This window comes from Euwallacea similis, chromosome 36 (assembly GCF_039881205.1).
Source record: "Euwallacea similis isolate ESF13 chromosome 36, ESF131.1, whole genome shotgun sequence".
NCBI classification, from domain to species: domain Eukaryota; kingdom Metazoa; phylum Arthropoda; class Insecta; order Coleoptera; family Curculionidae; genus Euwallacea; species Euwallacea similis.
The window spans coordinates 548,738-572,883 of record NC_089644.1 but is presented as its reverse complement, the minus strand read 5'-3'; the positions used below and the strand labels follow the sequence as shown (position 1 = coordinate 572,883).

The window sequence follows — 24,146 nt, the reverse complement described above, 5'->3', positions numbered from 1 at the left end:
TATCAATAAAGATGACACATAATTTCATCAAACTGCCTCTCTTGACTCTAGGCTTGCTACTTAACAAATACCAAGACAGATATATCATTTCCTTCCTCGTCTTCACCAATGATGACTACCAGAACTCTTTTGCAATTAGTAAATTTTTACAAGAACTAAAAACGAAAATAATAAACTTCCTCTAACAAGATTACTACGTGTAGCAGGGTGAATATTAACTATCTAACTAGTGATTATATGTATGTAAATAATTTCGGGTCTTTATCAGGTTGAAGAAGCCGCTGCTTCCCATTTGAGCAGAAGTGCATGACTTAAAACCACAAAATATTTCGAAACCCACAAATATTCAGCAAATAGGCGAACTTCATAATCATGTACTGGAACTGATGTCACGGTGTCACCTGTGTTCTGCTATTAATAGACATGTGAAATGTTTGCACTACCACCTTAATCTCTAATCAGATTATCCTTTTCAAGTGCCAAAGGCTTTTGTTAACGCGAGAAACCGTAGAAAATATATAATATGGAACGAATTCTGTAATATATTGTTCATTAGTTTGGTAAGCTCATTGGGCAAGAAATTTCGATTTTTGCCTTAAAAAAATTAGTTATTTTGGAGATGTTGAAGCCAGTGACGCCCTCACATTTCCGGTAATTAATGAGAGGAATAAACACCATTTCGACGCTAACGTCACTGCACCTGCACTGTTTTTTTTTCTGTTAACTAACCTTAAATTGAAAATCTTCTCAAAAGTTGAGTAAATCTGCACAAAAATACATAAGGAGGAGAGCATTATCACATCACCTCTCGTTGAAGCTGTTTTTCAACTGAACAAAAGCAAAAAGCCAGAAATAGACCCAATAGTTACACTACTAAATAAAATTTGAACCTACATTGCCAAAAGCTTGAGGTGAAGGCCCAAAGTGGAAGTTTGATTGTCGCAGGCGATCATCGGGAACCACTTTTACGGTCTCTGAAGCACTAACTGAGTGAAATCAGTGGATCTGCCACCGGCAGGAGATCGATTTTAAAAATAGCGACTATTTTAAAAAAACGCGTCCTTTCGAAGGATTTCGGGACGCATTCGCGCACTTTGTTCCGGCTTTTTAAACACACACGCCAAAATGTTAACAGAAAAATACTAAGAGAGTGGGTGGTACCGCCAAATATTTCGCGCTAGACTGCCCGGCTTCGAATGAAATAGTTGATAAGTTGGCTCATTGTATTTATGGAACGCGACGTGGACGACCTACAATGAAGCGTTATCTTATCTGATCTGTACAAATCTACTGTTTGTTCCTAGATCGGAGGAGAAAATACGGAAAAGTCATAATTTGCACTGTTTTGTTAGGAATCTCACGGGGAGTCCCTTTTGGAGCCAAAAGCATTTAAAACACCTTCGGTCTAAACATTGTGATGCTCACAGTTAATACTTATTGAATACTCAACTTTTATAAAGGATGTTTGCAGGGGCCCTGTTGGGGCAATAATTAGAAGGACTCGCCAGACTTAATTAGGGGGACCAGCCAGACATGTTTTTAAAAAACAATTACAACTAATCAAAAATAAAATAATAAACGTGTAATTAATAATTATGCTCGTCACATTCTCTTTTCTATTATAGGTCATAGGTTACTTAATGTAGTTTTTTTCCATGTTTCTGAACAATTAAGAGACAGAACTGTCCTATTTTTAAATGAGTTTTTGTTAATCAACCCCTGTATCCATTAGAAAGTTGGCATATCACTAAAATGTTGCACTAATATGGGTCAGCGTATAGCCTGAATGACAGTAGCTTTGATCTTAGAAACAACCATTATTGTGAACAATTATTAACAAACAACAATTATTGTGAAATAATAATTAAGTAACGGTTTTAAACAAGCTCTAAATATGGTAAAAAAACTGTCACCTTGCGCAATGAGTACCAATATGTGTTTTCAAGGATAAGGTTGTTAATGCAAGTTGATTGCTTTATAACTCTGTTAATATAGGAAATATGAGAATAACCATTTTACTACTTTCCTCCTTGCCAAGTGGCAAAATTGCAGCAAGTGCAAATTTAAGTGATGACAAATAAGTTGGCCGTATTTTTCTTTGTCCAATGAATAATTGCACAGTTCAACAGAGCAAAATTTGTGTTCAAATAGCATGTTTTTACCCTACCAATCCTTCATGGTTCAAAAGGAGAATTTACGTAGATAGTTACATTCTGTAAACCTCATTTTTATGATTCTCTCTGCATGTCAGTTTTTCTCGTTTATAGAAAAAGACAAAAGGGTTTACTCCCTATCTTGCATACCCTCAGAAAATTTGAGTAATTTTGCCTATAGATAAAATTGCGTAATAATTGTAAGATAAATAAAATTCTTTTAGCTATTCATGTAAATGGGTCATTAAAATTGCTTGAGAAAGTTATAGATAAATCGGAAATTAGGGGACATTCACTATTGTCCAGGAAAATAATTTATAAAAGAAATAAAAAACTCATCTCCTTCAACATCATCTAATTCACGTGACTAAACAATTTGTTCAGGGCGTCCCGCATTACAATTACGACACTCTTGGATCGCTAAACTTTGAGTTAAGTTTAATCTCTAATGACATATTAATAATATGCTAAGGGCGTTGAGAAAACAGCGAACCTTTTTTTGACCCTGCTGTTTATGGAAGAACAGAAGTGGTGTACATTTTTTTTCGTAATTTTTTTATAAATTCAAGAGTATGCCAGTACGGACGCCACTGGCAAAACTAAAAATATGTTTTTCATTTGGTTAACGACTTCGGAATTTTGGATCTTTATAATTAAAACGTAGCAAAGAATGAGAAGATAAGTCAGCAACGATGAATTTGGTCGGAAAAATCAACTAATACAAATGCAAAAGGAGGAAATGTATAATACCAAATTATTTATTATCAACTAACAACTTGCATCCACGCTGTAAGCAAAGTCTATTTCTAACAGTTTTGTAATTTCTTACTATGCAATTAAATTGCAATTAGCGAGCGTGATTCTAAAACGCTCTCCATTCTTTCAAATTTAACGCTAAATATCAAGTACTTTTTTCTATTTTATTTTCTGCTGACACAAAACAATCTGAAGATTAAAAACACGCGAAGCTGTTTCTGTTTCTTTTACACTAAACATCTAAATGAATAAGCAAATTGTAAACCAAAACAATAACATAATAACAGAGGAAAATTTAGAAAAAGATTATGAATCTTGAATAATTATGAAACAAAATGTCAAATTTTTGTTAGTTAAAATATGCTAGATATCAAATATTTGACCCAAAATTTGTCAAATTGTGGGTCAAATAAATTTACTCTTACTCAGACCGGTCAAGCAACAAACTATTGTTCCAAACAGTCTCAAAACATGATTATTAAACATTTTATCGCAATTTCTTATAAAACTGTTTTTTAAAATAAATTCTCGCATGTCCTGTTTCACTGGATGTTTATTTGACCAAGACAAACAGAAATCGAGAGATTGCCAGGTCAATCGGGTTATTATTGTTCAACATGTTGCCTTGCGATCCGCGATATTTTTCCTTGTCTTGTCTCAAGGGTGATTCACGTAGCAAAAATAAATTATGAGATATGTGATAATTATTTAAAGACATTTTTTAAGGCAGGCGCCTCCTCGACGGTGGTCCGAATAGTAGTCGAAAGTTTCCTTATCAAAGATTTATTACGAAGCATGTGTTACTAACGCTAGTCACATCCTTTGGAATTGAAAAACTAGGCGAATGAGTCTGATGTTTACTGATAGTTCTTTGATATGTCACGAAACGTATATATTTGAGTTTAGCATAACTATTTCCTTATGCTGTTAATTCGCTTTCATCAACAAAAGTAGGACTTATCCAGAAAAGTGGAACTGGCAGTTCCGGTTCAATTTATATATTATGTATACATTTCTTGAATCCCAAACGGTGAGTAACATTTAATCTCTAGTAGCGGATTAATAATGTGTGTGTTAAGGTCAAATGCATGCCGGTGCCAGGTAAACAGTGAGACAGCTTTCTTCTGATCCTTCTGTATTTATTTTAACAATTAAAAATAACCATAACGCCTGGAAATTGTTGGCGGCTGAATCTAAAAATAGTATGCAAAAGATAATTCAGCTTAGGACAAAACAACGAGCAACTGCGATTTAAGATACGATTTTGTAAATAGAATGCCCTATATACATAGTATCCCTTTCATGAGAATTGCCCAACCATTTATGACGTTAGTCCATAACAACCTCAATATTTTGAAATACGTTTTAAGGGGAAGATGAAACAAGAACACCCTGTATAATAGTAAATACGCTGAAAGGCAATTATCTTTCCTTTAAAACGAAATATCATGTTTCTATACTTAAATCGTCATATTTCACTAATAAATGTAATTTTGTGTATCGTTTCTAAACATTGAATTATTGCGACTTTTTGCTGAAGGTGGTTCTGGAACGTCATGACAACTGTAAACAAACCATTATGAATAATTTTCACGTCCTACAAAAAGGTCTTTAAAAATGGTGACCGAGGTAAAATCGTCTAGTCCAGCATAAAAGTACAATGGCGGAGAATCCAGACCAGTGGCGTAGTAACACGTTAAGTTTTTTGACGATGTTGTGAAGCAAATGTGGTATCTAACATTGTTATGATTTTTTTCATTGCACACTATTCTTCATTAGAATTAGCTGAGAATAAAATCAAACAAATAGCAGCATGTGCCAAAATAGCAAAATTGAACTGATAGAACTAAATATTCTGATTATCAATTTTCTATGCTGGATAAAATATCTACAAGGAGCCGACTGTCGTGGCGATATGTAACAGCCACTGAACCAAACTTATTTCCATATGGAGCCTCACAACTCTTCCTTCTCAAAACATGTAAAAGCTCCTTCCAGTAAAGAGATATCCAACCAACAGAAATTTTTACCGAGGTTTTTACAGAAAGTGGGTTAGAGCTCTCATTTCGTTAACATTAATTTCAGGGGCCTCCTCCAGCCATGTTGAACGCACATTCTTAACGCAGTTTTGTCTTTACGGCACCGATTTTTAATTTTTTTGACAAACATTTCGGTAGTGAAATGGCAAAGGGAGCTAGCTGCTATTTTTTTCAAAATGCATTTTATTGCATTAATGATTATAAAATAACTTATAAATAGTACTAGAGTTTGCTTTAACAATATCAAACACCATTGCAATAATAATTCGTATAATAAAACAATATGTATAAAATAAAACTTTATATTGCTTCTACTGTAAAATTTAATAAAATACGGATAGCTCTCTTTGTAATTTTTCTACTGATTTGTTAATGTATATTCATTAAATAGAATCCGTGCGTTGATTCTATAAGATGATTTTAATGTCTTCGTTGACTCGAACCCTGCTACTCTAGATTTTTTGAAATTCAACAATTTCCAAGTTAAAAAAAAATGCGTTACCTATTTAAGTGTACACTGCCTCCAAATTGTACGTAAATATTTTTAAAAATTTTAAAAACTAATTCATTTAAACGATAATCTCAAGTCATAAATGTATGTCGTAAATATGGACAATTCAACAATAAGCTACTCGTAAAAGTTTTTGGCAGATGGGAGTTTTCTGATGCAACTACGTACTCTGTGGGCGGATTTAAATTAAGACGCTTTTTAGTTTTGAATCTTAAAATTGCATTTGAAAATCTATTGAACAACCGAACGCGCAATCTAGATTTCATATCAAGGCAGAATCTGAAGCTTGACCTACAGTGCGATGGCATATCAATTGAAGACAACCAACATATGAGATATCAAGTCATTCTTATCTCACTGCCTTTCGTCTCTTTAGCAATGATCCATAACCATATGTTCCACAGCAACTAGTATATCAAGGACCGAACAATTTTCAACTTACTTGACATCTTCGACGAACTTCTCCAGTTTCTCATTAACGGGCACGTCCGTCATCTTCATCTGGGTTGGTTCATCGTGCTTCCTCTTGATTTCGGCTACGATCACCTCTGGTCCATACCACCGCTGCATCAATTCGTCTGTTATCGTTTCGGATATGTTTGCTGGAAAAAATGCATTATTGAAGTGCAAAATAAACAAACAGTTGATAAATTAATTTAGAGATTCGCGACAGATGGGGAAAATGAATGCCAAAAGTTCGGATAGTTTTGGAACAAATTTCCTGGAAATGGGATCAAACGGTATACTTTTACGAACGTGCAGTGTTCGTTTGAAGTGGTGGTTCATGTGGCTATAAGTATAAACAAATAAATATGTTAGAAAAGCTTTGACGAAGTTTTCACAAAATTTGATGCATATGCGTATGTCTTCGGACAATTGGTCTATGTTGCGTGTGTACCTGGTTTGCGCTCACACGCCACATGAAACCAAGAAGTAGAAACATGAGTCGCTCATCGAATTTTACCTTCAGAACTTTCCTGACATGTCTAAGCATCACGCAAATATCTGAATTTCTTGTTTTAAATAAATTTCATAATCAGAAACAGCATAAAATAGAACAATATTCATGTAATTTTAAGGTTTAACAAATAGATGTTGTATCGAATAAAACGAATCACACAGATCTTAGCTCAGCTTACTATTTCAAAGGATCTTTTTGAAAGGATAACTTTTCTTCGTTTTGAATGCCAAATTCTTCTAAATTTTCTAAACTCAGAATCATCTTGTGGTTGGCCTGATATGAAATGTGGACCATCTCATGACCGGAATTTGTAATTTCGGTAACATTTTGAAACGCACGTAGGTACACATTCATTTTTGGGGTCATAATTGACGTCACCACATCATTTTTTCTGCCATGCGACAATGACTTAGGGAATCCTTTACATTTGGGCTAAAAATAAGTTGTTTATTAGGGATCATTCCTGTATCGAGATGCATGAACTTGCTAGCAAAATCGTTGATGCTCGCCATATTTCAAGGATTATTGCTCAGTGTTTTTAAAGAAAATAAGATCAGTTTAATTATTGTCTTGATTAATGAGTAAATAAGCTGATTACTGTTTTTCTACGTCTGTTGAAACAATGGGTTAGGCAGTCTGGAGAATCGAATTAAAGGGGAGATAGACGACAACATATTTTTTCTATTGTAATTGAATTGATATTAAATTGTTGTTTGGAAAAATACGTATTAATTGGGAGCCAAATACCTCACACGTGTGTAGAGTTTAAAAATCCTGACACTTCTATTGCAATAAAAATAATTTCTTCACCTTGGCAATAGAGGATACAAACGAAAGAAAAATATCCATTGGGATAATTTTCACACAAAAAGAAATAAACATTTAGGGGAAATCGAAAAACTTTGGCTTCAACGATGTAACATTCAAAGGGAATAGAAAATACTGAGTTTTCGATTGTTATTAATCAGATTATTAATCTCTATTTATCAATGTTATACACTTTACGAAGTTTACTAAAATAGGTGCATAATGCAAATTTTTAATTATATGTGTACTTTACTCAAAGATAAAGTTATCTATGCTTGCAAAGGGACATCAAACATTACAGACCGAAAATGGGAGAATAAAAAGTATAAATAATTAGGGCCTCATTAATCATAAAATGTTATATAACAGACTGTTTATGTTTGCATGTATAATTTATGGTTAATTCATTAATCAAATAGACCAGATATCTATGATTTAGCAACAACAACACTCTACTTTGCATCATCCACTTAATTTTAGAAATGTAGAAATTGATGAAAATCATAATCAAATATCATACAAAAAATCTTAAACTGCGTTCTGTGAATTGATACCCCCACATTAGTTTTTATTGTCAATTCTATCGTTTGCCTGATGGCAATATTTTACAGACAGCTTGGTATTTGCGATTAAACAATCTTTTTATTAATTTTTGAAGTCATCTATTTGATGCCCCTTGTCTCTAAAATGTGTCAATTTAAATGAAAAACAAATACTATATAAATATAAATCAATCGTCAAACTTATTAAGTGTGCTTAAATACACTTACGATAATCATATTACCTATTTGTTCTATATTATTAATTATGATAAATTTCATTATTGTTAATCGTGCTTCCTTAATCTTATTGTTTGTCGCGTTAATGCTCTCAACAGGGCAGACAAAGTTCACGTCCTCTTTGCCAATCCACTTTAGATGGGTACTAATGAACCCTTCTGAGGATTGACTGTAGCTACTCATATAATGCAAATAATTCATCTTCTACTACATTTACTGAATTAAAATGTAAACAGATATCAAACCAGTTACGTCCAGTATGCGCTTAGGGCATGAGCATGCTCAACCTTGATGGCAGACAAACACCATTGACGTAGAAATTTGATGCTATCTCATTTGGAATATTAAGAGCTTTGCCTGACGTTACTTAACAACGAATTTATTATTGTGAGTTATGAGACCTGTACCTGTACCTGTACATGTACTTAACATTCAGAATATTATTTTGGGACAATTACTTTCTTAGAAGTTTTTTTTATAACAGATCAATTTTCATTGTTATCTAGTACTTAGCTTGATTAATTGGAATATTAGATAGAAATCTGTGTTTGTCATGGATAATTTCGAAAAATGCCTATTACATAACTATATGGACTATCTAAGTATGTAAACCAGATAATTGTTCTATTTCTGGCACCTAATGTTTCTCAGAGAGAGATCAAAGAACTGAAAATGATATCAACATATACTAAGAATCAAGAAAATAGAGTCAAAGCAGGACAAGTATGTTCAATAAATATAGAAAAACTTTATTTATTTTATAAGTTAGTTCTTTGTCTGATATCAGTTCCAATCTTCAGTCACACAGTGTCAGCGCGGTCTCTGCCATGAGGGTGTTATTGTGATGTGTTCCATATGTAAAATAGGAGTACCCATATATTTTTGGGCACCCTGTGTACGAAAAAGTAAATAGCCCTAAGAAATACCGAAATATAGATCAAAACAACAGCAAATTACCAACTCTAAAACTGTTTTAATTTTGTCCTAAACCCGATAAAGCGTAAGTTCTAATATAATGTATTCATATTCACATTTCACAAGTGTCTACTGTGGCATAATAGATGATAAAAGAATAAAGAAAAAGGGTAAAGAATATCAATGACAAGAGTACCTACTTGGTGGTCCAGCTTCTTAAAGAAACGTTGTGGAAAATCTGAGGATTTCCACAGCGTTTTCTTGAAAAATCTGCAAAACTCATATAATACTTCGATCTGAGAAAAGTGAATATTAATAGTAAAGGATAGGTAAAAAAAAAACAGAAAATTTATTTATGAGGTTTGTAGTTTCTATGTAGCATTGGTTTTGATCATAAGCAATACATGCGTTAAAGTCAACTGTTTGAAAACAATTGAGACTTTTAGGGAATTTCTAATTTCAGCAAAAAAGTAGGCTTGAAGGCCGATCATAAACCATGGCGACCATCCCGGAACTGTTTACAACCTGGAATTCCCTAGAGGGCTTTTATCTTTATTGGTCGGAATTGGGCTTTAGTTTAAAACTCATCTGGTGTTTGCAAGATGTTGGAAGTCGGATAGCAAAATGAAAGACCGACAAAGGTCAGTTCCCAGATTGTGTGGAGCTAATAAACTCATTAGGTGCACTTCATTGCATCTACAATGCGGTAAGGAAGAAATTGGATTGGCCGTCAATTGGGGTATTGTCCTTTCATCCTCCTTTGTCGGTTGAGATCCCCCCCTTCCGATGAAGCCGAATCAATGGGAGTTAAGAAACCATGAGACATTTTCCATCAGGAACACAACAAAGGGTAGTCTTCATCAATCTGTCATCAAGAACAGACACACAAGAACTTTCCACACAACTTGACACTACTTTCCACTTTTACAAACATTACATACTCTAGTTATCAAGGAAATATATTTTAATAAAGCAAATTAAAAGTGCATCAATTCAGTTCCTTTCGGACTGACAAAAACGAGAGTGGTCTTTCGGTGATACACAAAACCTAAAACCAGCCGCGGAAGCAGATACCACTAAGTTGCATCAGTGTCTTGGAGAAGTTGAGTAGCAACCATTCCCGACAGTCAACCACGTATAAAATACACGGTTTATTATTACATACAATAACGGTAAATCAATTAGAAATGATAGTTCCTCATACTCTATTTCTCGATAGTTCGGACTTGTATAGAAATTCATATTGTATTTTGATGTAAATTGAAGTTGACGTGTTTTAAAATTCAAGAGAATCGTCACAAGATACGCCTTTTTCCCACTTCCAGCTACGAAAATATCCATATCACGTATTGAATGAAGGCTATAAAATAAGCAATTTCCTTCAGCTGCGTGTTAGAATCATAATATACTAGGTGTCGACCAATCCAAAATAAGTAAATTCCATAATACGTCATCTCTAAAAGTAAGCATAAAATTGTATAAAATTTCAATCAGAAATATACAGTGTGTTAAGTTTCCTTTCAAAGGAAGGGGCTGTGATGGTTAAAGCGTTGAAAAATAAGACGGTTTTGTATATGTATAAACATTATTTGAAAAACACATTTTAACAAATGTAGGTGGTGCGTGTTCGTGAATCAACTGGCACCATAATTATGTAAACTTGAAATTTGATTTAAATTTTCAATGCGTTGTTGAACGTAACGCTCATTAAAAACTTCTCTTGTAAAACACTCATTAAAAATATTTCTGTTCTGGACTTGACTGCCGCTATACTACAATAGCCGGAACAGAATTTATCTAATACGATCGAGTGGTCAAGACGTCATAAATTCAAGATTATTTTTTATGGAAGAATTTGACAAGAGAGAGCCATCACTGGATACCTCACCATATTGTATTTGAATTTTGAGGATTCTAGGGGATACTGATAAGTTACGTTTGATTTTTTCATTCACCTAATTAGGAGTTATATTTACTCTAGCTAAAATGCCAAAGATCTAATGTTTGAGTTTAACTTTGGAAGTTTTAGTGTTTAAATTGATAAAAAATATTCATCTTTGGACAAACTACTTCATCAGCATCCTTTCTTTAACCAAATTTTTATAAGCAAACTTTAAATTATATTTAACATATTAAATTAGATACATGATGAAGAAAATTGTTCCTTCACCAATCCGTCAAGAATCAGCGCATTAATAACGTTTACTTCCCAGAATAATTTGAATGAGTTATAATACCATGAAGATGACGACTTACATAATTTACCTGAATTCCTGACCAAAACATGGGCGGCGAGCAACTTCAAACTATGGACTTCGAATAAAAGAGGATGGAATAGCAGTTCCCTAGCCGTCCATCGTTCCTCGGGAATCCTTCTGATACATTTATCGATGAAGTTTTTCTGTCTCTCATCTTCCAGCAGATCGATTGTTTGCCGAATATTCTCCTCGGTCACTTTCTTGCCACTCTCACCATTACCGATGATTTCCAGGGCAGCCATTTCTAAGGCACACATGCCAAACGCGTATATGTCCAGGGCAGGACTTATGGCTAAGGGAAAAAGAAATTCACTTAGTTTTTATGGAAAATGCAAAACCAAAAAAAGTATTTGCCTGAGAGCAGTTAGAACACTCTCAGACTCTGTTTTGTAAAGATTGGAAATGAAAAGTAATACACTCTGCCAGTCTATGGCGTCGATATTCCTGAAACGATGGAATAAAATATTAGTATGACGTGAGAAGATGATTAAAATCAGTGAGATCAGGGATGCACTTAATAAGGTGTACTAACCAGGATGCTCTGGAGCGATGAAATGCATATTTTTGAAGTCGTCGTGGCACGTCTTCACGTGATGATTTATCGAATCGGGAGCCACTAAAGGGAAACAGAAAATTTAAAGTTAATACTTCACAGTACGTAGCTCTCCTATTAGGGGCTGATAAGGATGTATCGAGGATCAATGGATCGTCGAACAATTCTCCGCTTGCTGACGACATCCATGAAAAACTTTTTTTCGTAGAAAAAATGGTGCGATATGTAGACAAATTTATGCGGAAAATGGTTTGAGTTCAAGACAGAAGCAGCAGCTTTACAATAACACACATTGTCAGGCGTAGTTGGCGGATGTAAGTGCCTAACCGCGCTTACATGTGCGACACGCCTAACCATGGTAAAAATTAGCGTCCGCTTAGCTAGTCAAGCCCTTTATGCCCAGTTCTGATGAAGTTGCGCTCAAAACATTTAAACTCCTATTTTGTTAATTCTTCAATCAGTAAATTATGAGCCTAATCGGGAGTGAAAATGAGTTGACCGCCCCAAGGTCAGATTTGCGCGTAACGATCCACCGGCACCGATGCCACCCCTATGCAGCGAAAAAAATTCCGGAAAAATTGGACAATTGAAATTACAATTCGCACAACAATAATCAAAGAATTTTCTCAGCGGTAGAATTTATTCGATTTTTTTTATATGTGATTACCTGATCCGATTTTGACGAGCCCATTGTGTTGTATAAATATGGTATCACAGGTCAGATTGCCGTGGATGATGGGCGGTGAACAGGAATGCAAGTAACTGCAAAGAAAACAGACTGGATTCATAGAACGACTCTTTAAAGTTGTTCGCCCGCGCCGACACATCATCGCTGAAAACTAATTTATGACTTCTATCTCCCACAGACGAACCCAACATTCTCTATTCAAGATCGTTACGATTCATTAACACCCGCGATCACCACGAAGTCCCTATACGTGACGGATGTTCACTGTACTCAAAACCAAATTCAAATTTCTGTGTCAGTACCTGTATTCTTAAGGCCGTTGGTAACGTTGCCCATAGAATATCCGTCAAATTCGCGCAACTCTCAACTCACAAATGCTCGATTCGCCTGGAAACTACGCTAACCAGAATGGAATAAGGGTTAATATCAGTATGTGGGGCACACTTACCTTTACGGAGCTATAAAATGCGCGGTTATGAGAGAATGTGCACATACATATGTTTCAATACCACCGTGTCGTCCGCAATAACGCCTTCATAATACTTACAATACAATCTAGCTTATTGCGGATCGACGCTTATAACAACTTACTTTAATAATATAGCCTTAAAACTAACCGACTGTAACAGTATAATAACCTTAGCATAAATCTTAAAACTATTTTTCAAAAAATCCACAGTACAAGTGAGTTTCTGACGCACGTAGGGTTATAATTTACCTTAATGCCGAGAGTATTTGGGTACACCAGCGTCTCCAGGCCTGCAGAGGTAGCCGCTTTACGTTACGTTTGGTGCGTTTGAGGAACTGTTTGAGGGAACCAGAAGACATGTATTCAGTAATGAAGATCACCTGAAATTAAAGATGCATCATAAGGAAAGAATGCAGAAGTCGAACAGAAACTTTTAAGCTTACGAAAATACTCGATATTGCTATAGAAAGCCGGGAGATTCTAGGACTTGTATGACCATGAATTATTTTATTGGATATTCTATGATCATTTATATTGGAATTCAGTGAGTTATTTCTTCATCCGATTTATGTCATCACGAAAATGTTTAAATAAACAAAAGCACTTCAGAACAAAGAGTGTGTGCGTTATTTGGGGCGCCAAAATCATAAAATTATTAATTTAATTAAAATAATGCCAAATTGTACATATTTATTTAAAAAAATTTTGGTTGGCATCTGTATTAGGAAGAATTTTAATAAATATATAAAATATTGTAAATTTAAATAAAAGTAAATAAATCAAGGCAGAAGAGTGAAGAAATATCCTCACGAGATTACAGAAAATTAATAAATAACTTTTTTATTTTTGTTAATCAATGCCGTTTTTAGCTACAGCTTATTTTAATTAATTAGGGATAAATTATTGTTTATTTAATTATTGTATTAATATATTATAATTATTGTATGTAAGTGTCAAGAAAAACTTTTTTACACTGAGTCAATTTAACCAACTTTTTTTTACTATACATACATATGTACGTCTTCTGCTTAAAAAAGCAAATCCAAAAAACGTAATCAATAAACAAGAAATATTTGATTTACAAAGCAAATTCCAGCCTTCCCGCCCTCTGGACATTTTAAAAGCGATGGTTACGAGCGCGAAGCAAAACCACGTAAGTCCACCATTTGTATCAGGAGCGCATAAATGAAAACAGTAGTTATGTCTCGAGCTTAGCAAGAGGTTCTCGAACTGAACCAACCCGGCTCATGCAGCGCCGGAACGACCATTGCGGACTAACTCCCGGTTAAAATCAAAACTTAACTCGAACCTATCAGGAGGGCAGCAGACAAAACAGATATCAGACCATGTGGTTTCGGATTTCCATCCTTGGCCCAAACGCGCAGCGGAGGCGCGCCTCGAATTCGTCAGCCAACCCGTGTAAGCAAGAAGAAAATTGCATATTGATTGTAGGAAGGACAGAGATATCCTCTAAAAGTTGCCAAAAAAATGGCCAATGAAGAAAATAGCATTTAATGCGGCCGTGGGGCGTCGACCAAGTTCGGGAAAAACCTCGTAACTTCGTGAATTTCTAACAGGAGAGCAGAGAAGTAGTGGCGGTGAAGGTGAAACCACGGCGACTGACCTGACAGGTGACAAGCTTGGCGTAATACAAAATCCGATAATGGTGTGTGTAAACCCCATATGCAATCGGCAACCGGAGTACAGCTGCCGATGATCGTTGGGCGAATTTTACTCGCAACAGCGACGTTCGATAAAGCATGGAAGATTTCGGAATGGTCGAAATCAAGGACTAAGTAACAAATTATTTCAACCTACTGAAAAAAACATTTGTGGCAAAAGTCTGAATTATATTAATTTTATAAAATATTGAAGATATTGCACTGTCTTGAACTGATGCACTCTTTACCTATAACATCAAATAATTTTTTTTTAAATTTTGCCAACTGCAGCCCACATCTACTACCGCCACATTTGAAATCTTGCCTATTAGGAGTGAAGCAAAGCGAGAAGAACTCCCGTACATTCCAACCAAATTCCATGGACGATCAAGTTGCATGCGATAAGCGAAGCAACAAACCAAGAAGAACTTGCGACAGACATTCTTTCTTTCTTCCATGGGTGATCGAGTTGCATGCGACATTCTAACGCGACGTCGAGAGAGGAGAAGAGAAATGAATGAATAGAATATCTTGATTCCCGAACACGATCGGTCGAATTCAGTCGACTGGCATAACAGGATAACAGAAGTGCGTATCGGTTTCTCCTCTTTACAATCGCAAATTGCCTTCAAGCTGCCGAGCCTGAACCGAACCGGCACTCAACTTGGCGAGCTGACTTGGAACACGCGTTGTTTGGGGCTACGGAACTTAGCTGAGCCTCAGCTATTAGGCAAACAGAAAATGAAAGCGTTTTAAACTGAAACTGGTTTCCCTTAACTTTACGACGCTTACGTTATTTATGCTAACCGAACTGACGCGACGCAGTGTTTGAATGCCCAACTTAATTGTAGATGTACAGGTTCGATAGCTTAGGAATAAACAAGATACCCGCCGATACCCCTAACCGCTTTTAAGCGTCCGATTTGCACCTTAAGTATCAGGAGAGCAGAAATTGTGCTGGGTTAAAAGTTAGTTAGTATTATGTGTGTGTGAACGAACTTACACTTCCTTGAGACTGACTCTCTCCTTGCCTCTAGCCACTTAGTTCGCGTTCGGGCAACCGGTTTAGGATCGTAAGCGCACCGAAGTGACTAGGAGCTCAGGAAGCGATATCGGTAATCGGAGCTATACACACATAGTATGTATATAGTATATCGGAGATCTAATATTTCATAAGTGATACATGTATGTATATGGTTTTATGGCGTTAAAGTTAGTAATAAGACAATGATAAGCGAACTGGCATATACTAAATAACCATGTGTTGAGGAAACCTCTTTTGGACTGGAGTACCTCCCGAGAACTGAAAAGGAAAGGAAAAAAGAAGAAAATTGGCAGTAGAGATATGCAGGTTGAGTCAGAAAGAATGGGCCAACACTAAACTAGAGATATTAGACACCAAAATATTGCGATTGAGCTTAACATCGCCTATACTAATGTCGCTGGTTTAAGGGATACAGTGGGTTTAATGTTTAAATTTTATTCTGAAATTTCTCAATAATTAAAACAATTTTAATAATATTTATAAAGCTGAAAAAATGATAATTTTATATTTTTTGGTATGGAAATTATGAATTTTAAACTTATTTGGACTTTGCTCCCAGAGGGCGCTAGTTTCATTGTATTATTTAAGTGATTTAAAACATATTTTTTATCTAACGAACCACGCTTAAAACATGTCGAGAATTTAAAAGAACGTTCAATTCTACAGAGAAAATTTACTCTTATTTAGACCATTTAAATCTAACAGTTTTTAAATTAATTGCATTTAAAAGGTTCTGCTAAAATGTATTTTGCTATGATTTTCTTTCATTTTTATTTTCTTCGAGAGATGCGACAGTGAATACAAGAAGCCATGAATACATTTTAAAAATAATAGTGAAATTTTTTTTAACATTTAGAAACATTTAAGAAAGTATATTTTAAAATGTATTGAGATAGGCGGGTTGACACTTCCAACATTTGATTTGAAGTTTGTCATTATCACTATTATCAATAATTGTTATTTTTATTTCTTGTTGCTTTGATTATTTTTCCGTACCTTGTTATCTTTTAACAGTAAAAAATCATAGCAAAATCCATTGAACCTTTTGAATGCAAATGGGTATCGAATGATAACTCATTCTGAAGGTAGTTGTATCCCGATTATAACTTACAAGTTCGAAATCACTGCCATTATCCCCGTTGATATAACAGCTTGTCAAAGTGTGTGGCGAAAAAAGATTTTATTTAATAATTAATTTATCACAGTAAGAGCTGTAGATTTCACAATGAGGGTAGCAAAACCTTTAAAAGCAAGATATCACTGAATCTTTTTGATGGAGGTGGGTTTGACCTCTCCATTTTAAAAGCGTACGTTTCTTTATTTGTAATTATTTTCTTAAAAATGAAAAAAAGTGTTAACATTGCTTTTTGGATCAATTTATTAAATGCTGGATATGACCGCTATTTACCTTCATGCAATAAAATAATTTGTATTCAAAGCGTTGTCTTAGGTTACGTATAATGTATAATGTACATACGTAGGTGTAATTTCGTCGCATTCGTGAAGTATACGATTTCGGAAGAAGGATTGTGCGATATATCTTTTTGATAATCTCATCGAGTACCTCATGGCTCTAAAATTTCTATCAAGACCATCCATAACGAAATGAGAATTCGAATAGTAAAATGAAAAAAAAAAAAAAAAAAAACTAAAACATCCATTCTAATTTTAACAGATTGACATTTTAGAAATATTTAGTCTAATTTTTTTTCGAGTTCTTTTAAAAAAGTAAACAGGTGTGTCTCATTTAATCAATTCAACGTGAATTGTTGAGAACGTTAGATTTGTTTGATATCTAATGTTTATTTTTAATAAAATTAAAATAGTTTATTCTACTGAAGAAAGGGTAAAAATAATAAAAAAATTGTTTTAGAGAAATAATAGCAATGCGCGAGTAACCCCGACTAGGTTCAACGAGCGACATCATGAAAACAATGTGTTCGATGTTTATGTGTTACAACTGGTTGCCAAGTTTAACGATACCGGATCAATGGCAAATAAAAAGGAGCTGTGTGAAAGGGATGACGGGAGAGAAATTGCTATTTTAGGTGGATTTATTCTACTCTTAGTACTAGGAAATTGTTTGATATGTTACGTACAACAATCCGCAGAGTTCTAAAAAAAAAAAATAAGTTTTGCCTTTTCAAAATAAAATTGGTTCAAGAACTGAACCATGATAATTTCGATCGCTGATTCCAATTCTGTGAAGTAATCATTGAGACTATTAACAATAATCCAAACTATTTGTTCGACATTTCTTTTTAAGTTGAGTGTTAGTTTCACATTAACGGCATTGTCAATATACATAACTTCCGATATTGGTCGGATGAAAATCCCGGAGTATTTTATGAAGTACATGCATATAATCTCCAAAAACTAAATGTTTAGACAGATATTTACGGAGATCACTCAATTGGCTCCCTTTTTACTGGAAATCTTGATGGCCAAATGTATCGAGACTTGTTGGAAAATGCTATTTATTAAGGTCTCCTACAAATAATAGAAAATGAAAAAGTACACGAAATTATAATATTTCAACAAGACGGTGCATCTCCTCATTTCACCCAACCAGTGCGTCAATTTTTAAACGAACAGTTTCCCTAAAACTAAATTAGAAGAAGGGTTATATTGAATGGCCACTAAGATCACCTGATTTGACTCCATTAGACTTTGTTCTATGGAGTCATATGAAATCTAAAACTTATTCTACCCACCCTAAATTATTGAATTATTTGCAAAATCGTATAGTTCATGAATGCCACGAAATTACAGTCGAAATGTTACGTCACGTAAGAAAACGCTTTGAACAAAATTTATTTTATAGTAGAGAAGTAAATTGCGGTCATTTCCAGCATTTAACAAATTGATCAGAAAAGTAGTGTAAACACTTTTTTTTTATTTACTCATCTTTTTTCAGAAAAACATTACAAATAAAGAAACGTACCCATTTAAATTGGAGGCGTAAAACTCACCTCCATCAAAGCGATTCAGTGATATTTCACTTTTAAAGGTGAGATATCATTTTGAAGTCTCCAGCTCTTATTGTGATATATTATTAATTAAAAACATTTTTCGCCACAGACTTTGACTTCAAACTTGGAGGTTATAATCAGGATACAACACCTTTAAAATGAAATATGACTTGACACTTTTTCCCATTAAAAATTTTGGAGATAACTGTTACCCCTGTTCAGGTATTGAAGTTGATCGATTCAAAATACAATAAAAAATTGCCCTCCTCGAATCTAAAATTGACGAGTTCGAGGGTTTTTACACATTTTTATTTTAAATACTGAAAATCGAAGTGCAAAGTTTTCGTTGAGCCACCCTGTATAACGAAGATCATAAGTAGCTTTCTTCTCTACATTTGCAGCGGATTACTCATTTTTTTTCTTTTCGCTGAGTCAACCTCATGGCAAAAATGTTCAAGTAAATCTGAAGATATTTTGGATGATTCTCTGTATTTTCAATGAAGCACGTCGGGTTACTTCTAATTTTCCACGCTTTTTGAGACAATGGTGCATAAAATATGTATTGTTGAAATCTTTCAAATTCAAGTAGGTTTATCTGTCGCTCCACAATGGTTTAAGATAAAGCAAAACGGATTATTTTAGTAGTTTAATTAGATTTATCAAGATACAATTTTCAAAAAGTGTCAAAATTAATAAAATTTTCCAAATTTATATTATTTTAATATATCATTTAATAGTAAGATTGAAATGTGCAATCTGTATTTCCATATATCGATACATTGAGAGGTTGCAAGTCCTTAAGTAGCTGCTTAGTGAAATAACCGAACTTTTATTAGTCAGTACCGCGAAATTTATGAAAAAATAAAGAGTGAGCATTAAAATTTAATTGTAGTTAGCATTATAGTTGTCATTACAGAATCGAGTAAAATAAACAATAACGCCCCTGTGGGAAATTTGGTAATTTTTACTGATTTTACTAATATTTTACCATTACGCGACTTTCAAAGAGCACAGTACGTTAAAGAATGTATTTTACTAAGGAAAATTTTGTATTAGAACTTAACTTAATATCATTTAGACTTTTATATCTCCCTCAGTATCTCTGTAACTTTAAATAGAATACAAATCTATTGTTATTACAGACAGATTATGAATCATTACACATTGTAGATTACTGAAAATTCGCGCTGCAAAGATATGCACATTGGATAACGAAATGGAAATGGACTAGGCACAAGGTTTTCACACATAAAGACTTTCTCTGAAAGCGAAATGTTCATGTGTTGTAAAATTATAATATGTTTTTAATTTATTAGATATTTTTGTCTAAGATAATTTGTGTCTAAAATATATTAATTAAGTCAAAAATTTAATACCAAACACTTCATACTCCCAAATTTAGAGCTAAGGCCGCAAATTTCTACTTTAAAATGTAATTGAACTTTGAAAACGACAGTTGATTAGTTTTTACCCGATTACGTGCTATTTGCCACTTTTAAATTAACTATCGTCATGGGTTAGAAAACTCATTAATATTAATTACATTACGTTACTCCAAACAAATCTAAATAATTACCTTTTTTCTATACCATCGCGGATTGTTTTCACTTGAATGCCCTTGTCTTACTTTTAGGTTGTAGATAGCTTTTTATTTGTGACCGCTTACATTGCAATGTAGTCAAAGCACTTAATCTAATGTGCCCGTATATGTTTTTAACATTAAACCACTCAACAACGTTCAGAGAAAGGAAAATTACTGGACTATTCGATAATTTTCTTTATATGATGAAAATTTCCAATTCAGTGGAGGCCTACAATTTTGAACGACAAAGGCCTAACGCTCACTAACTAGATTATTTAAATTAAATAAACATACTCTACAAAAATGAATTATAAAATTTTTAAACTGTTAGCTCATATTGAATTTCTTGGTCAAATGGTGAACGAAATATTTCGATTATATTATAGACAAGTAAACAACTTTGTAAAGATATCTTGATGTTTTGGTGTATTTTACTGTTTCTACTTATAGCAGAAATCGACTCTATAAAGCAGAAAGTTTCATTGAATACCTTCTTTTCATTGAATTACCTCCTCAAATGAATAAACAAAATTGCATGTACGAAATATTCATGCAATCTTGTACCTCTCTTTCTTTTTGTTATACAAGTCGTGAGTACCGATTTTGTTGCTTTTCATATATATCTTTCTCAAATTTCTCCCAGTATCTTCAGATATTTATTTGGTTATTTTAGTGTGGCTCGAAATACAATTTCGAGAATTTGTGTTCCTACTGAACTAACCCATTAATAATTAGCCCATTGGGGTATTAAATATATAACATACCCTGGGCTTGTCATTATGGGTGTCTGTCCAGTACCGATGGAATTTAACGATATTGGGATGGTCCAGTTGGGTGAGATTCTCGAACACCATTTGGATCTTCTCCTCTTGGTTTTTGAAGTTCTTCCTTTCCGAAAACTGGACCTCGTTCCAAACTACCTCCATGCCCTCTTCCGTGTCCATCGCCAGGAAGGCACAATCGATTCCGGGCACATCGCGTTGTTCCACCTAGAAAAAAACGCCATCATTAGCGGTTGGCGCCAAAAATAAAGTCAATGACGTGGGAATTGGTCACGTACGAGAGGTGGTTTCAATATAAATAAATAGGCACATTTGCATAAATAAATGTAAAGCTATTTGCGCTTTTTACCAGTATAAGTGTCGTCTCTGTGGGGAATGCCCTGCCAAAAAACTTTAAAGGCAATTAAGCCTATTAAAACTGATCTTACAAATCGTTGCACTTAGGAATTATTGTTAATAAATTACATAATTAATTGCTATTCCCCCGAATTTTGGCTGGATGTTTAGGGATAAAATTAACTTGTAGTGGGATTGACAAATTATTTGCATGTTTTCAGCAAAACCTTTATTCATCATAAAGTCGCAGATATACATAAGTAGTAAATATTATCGCAAACAAATTTAAATTTAAAATTCCTATTCGCTTATTTAGTGGCGTTACATGCCAATAACAGTAATTATGAATTCAGGCTATAGTCTATCATTTTGTAAAATAGCTGTAAACATTGACATGCCTAGGTCAATGTCGCTAAGCGTCCTTTCATAAAAATAAACAATAAAAATTCGGACTTTGCGAAATTCTAAGGTGAAAATAATTAGAGCCAGGGGTGAGATGTGGGCGGTTTATGTTTAACAAGACCTTCTGATTAGGCTTAGTATATGGTTTGCACAAAGGCCGATAAACAGCTCAAGAGTGTTGGTGTCACATCCGAGGTTATGATTTGTACTCTAGGTAATCTAACCGTTTTAAAAAAAATATCTATAAAAAGTTTTTATAATTGAACTAAATACCCTGATCTTCCTGGCTATATTCGCTACATTTTTATTCACGTACTACCTTGGTATAAGATAAGGTACCTATTTAATTTTTGTTATTGGAACGTCAATGTGTACTTAAATCCTTGTGTTTAGGAAAACGTGATAATGCGCGATAAATTTTATGTTTTGATATTTAAACCTCTATTACCTTGGATAAAAATAGTCGTTACCTGAATTGCTCATGAGACAAATTTTCCTTTTGAGATCCACAGTAGTAAGAGACGCGTTACTTCCTAAATGCGTTCTAATTGGATTTACAAATATTTAAGCCTTTTTGCTTATTTGAGCAAATTAATAAATTATACCTCTATAATATAGAGGATGTTAAATCGATTGTATTAAACTGCATCGGATGTGTGCCATTGTTTGGGAAAAATAGCTGTAAATGAGGAGTCACTTTATAGGTTTATCTCTATGAGAAGCAGCATTAGGAAATGTTTGCAAAGTGGTTAGAGAGTTGTTCCACATTTATCTTTACTGTTATTTTACCTAAAACACATCAGTTGAAACTAAATGAGGGGCACTAGTTACGAAACTAGATTTTCTCGTGGGCTTTAAAGTTACTGTAAGAGCTTCTCTTATTGACTTGGTTTAAGAACGACTGTAGCTGATGATGGTTGTTTCATTGAGATAGTTATCAGACAAAACGGAGAAAGTCAAAATTGATTGTCAAACTATATGACAAAAAAAACTATTTATTTTCATCTCTTGAAACATTTCGATAGTTCGTTGTGGAGAAAAATTGATATTAGTGCCTTGAATCTTATAGAAGAGTGGGAAGATATTTGAAGAAATGTGAAACACTTCACCTTTCCTGTGCTTCTATGAAAAAAAAAATGCTTGACCACAATGAGACTAATAAAAGCTTGTTACAGTTTGCAATTTTTTCTTTTCTTTTAAATAATTATTTTAGAATATGCTTTAAAAAATCCAGTAAAAATATCTCTTTTCATGGCATGAAGTCTTTGTGGAAAGCCTGAACCAAATTTAGGCAAAACTAATAAATTTCATCTAGAAAGTATTAGCAATTTTTTTAACAGACCTAGACAGTCTAGGAAGAAACTCTTAGTCCACTATGCAATAGACATGGCATTAGATTTCATCTTGTATTATTCCAACGCGGTGTAAAACAATTCCTTCCCACTGTTCAACTAATACTGTTATTGAAAGTGCAATATGCTCTAATTATTCTCTGAAATGCGGTTGAAACATTATTTTTATCGTTTGATAACTGTCTAGACTGAATACAAAGAAGCCTTCTATTTTGGCTAAAAGCAGTTAATTTATAGAACATTTCTATGCTATATTAGTCCAAATTTAATTGTGGGTCAAATGGTTATATTAAGTATATTTTTTATAATTTGTTTTATCTATATGGATTTGCAGTTTACATTTAATATGGATGATAATAAGAATTTAAAATGCAAAAACTTGTGGAAAAATACGAAAGGAAATCGTTCAATAAAAATACAAGTTACAAAAGTAAACAAAACTAATTAAGTTAATAAAGGAAGAATAAACGAAAAATGGTGTGAGCAGGGCTTTTTTAAAAGTATATATCAAAATCGAAGTTGATTGAGATAAGAAAACTTCATAAATAATTCTAAAATGCCGATAGAATCTCCGAAATAATGCTTTCTTTTCATCAGGGCTAATAAGCTAAACGGGAAGTAACAAGTTAAATGCTTCAGTTTAACAAGTTAAACCGAAGATTGCTAGCAAGTTTATGAAGTTTGAACCCAGATCGCGCGCTTCTTCCGCAGATGAAACCATCATCTTATTTTTCTCCTTACTCATAACAGACCTAATAATTCAATGCTAAAATATTTTTCGGACTTTGAAACTTGTGCATATTCTGAAAAATATCAAACATTTCAAATCAGTTCAATGGCTTCTTTTCTTCTTAGATTAAGACTGATGAATAATCACCAGTAAAAATTTTATCGACTAATGATCCCACGTAACTAAGTACGTTTCTTTATCATTCAGGAACTGCGTTGTTGGACTAGGAACGAGTAAACATTAATTTATTAACCACTTATTAATAGTTTATATTACCGGATCGTCTGGTTAGTCGTTTGAAGACAAAGATTGTTGATTAATTAACTATGTAAGGACAGGCACCAAAAGATTGTTGCTCACCACAACAAAATTTAGATTTTAAAAGGGTTATTAAG

The 24,146-nt window shown here is 33.9% G+C and overlaps 1 protein-coding gene across 2 annotated transcripts in view; it reads right to left on the bottom strand.

Moving 5' to 3' along the window:
• Madm (MLF1-adaptor molecule) overlaps positions 1-24,146 on the bottom strand; it is a 68,720-nt gene that overhangs the window by 7,228 nt on the left and 37,346 nt on the right. The window contains exons 2-7 of one of the 2 annotated variants that reach the window (XM_066404756.1): positions 20,914-21,138; positions 13,139-13,269; positions 12,400-12,494; positions 11,712-11,795; positions 11,178-11,471; positions 5,902-6,061 (exon numbers count right to left, since the gene is read on the bottom strand). In XM_066404756.1, coding sequence (XP_066260853.1) covers positions 5,902-6,061; positions 11,178-11,471; positions 11,712-11,795; positions 12,400-12,494; positions 13,139-13,269; positions 20,914-21,138 — 989 coding nt within the window. The remainder of the gene's footprint in view (positions 1-5,901; positions 6,062-11,177; positions 11,472-11,711; positions 11,796-12,399; positions 12,495-13,138; positions 13,270-20,913; positions 21,139-24,146) is intronic. The other variant, XM_066404757.1, reaches the window with a different exon arrangement.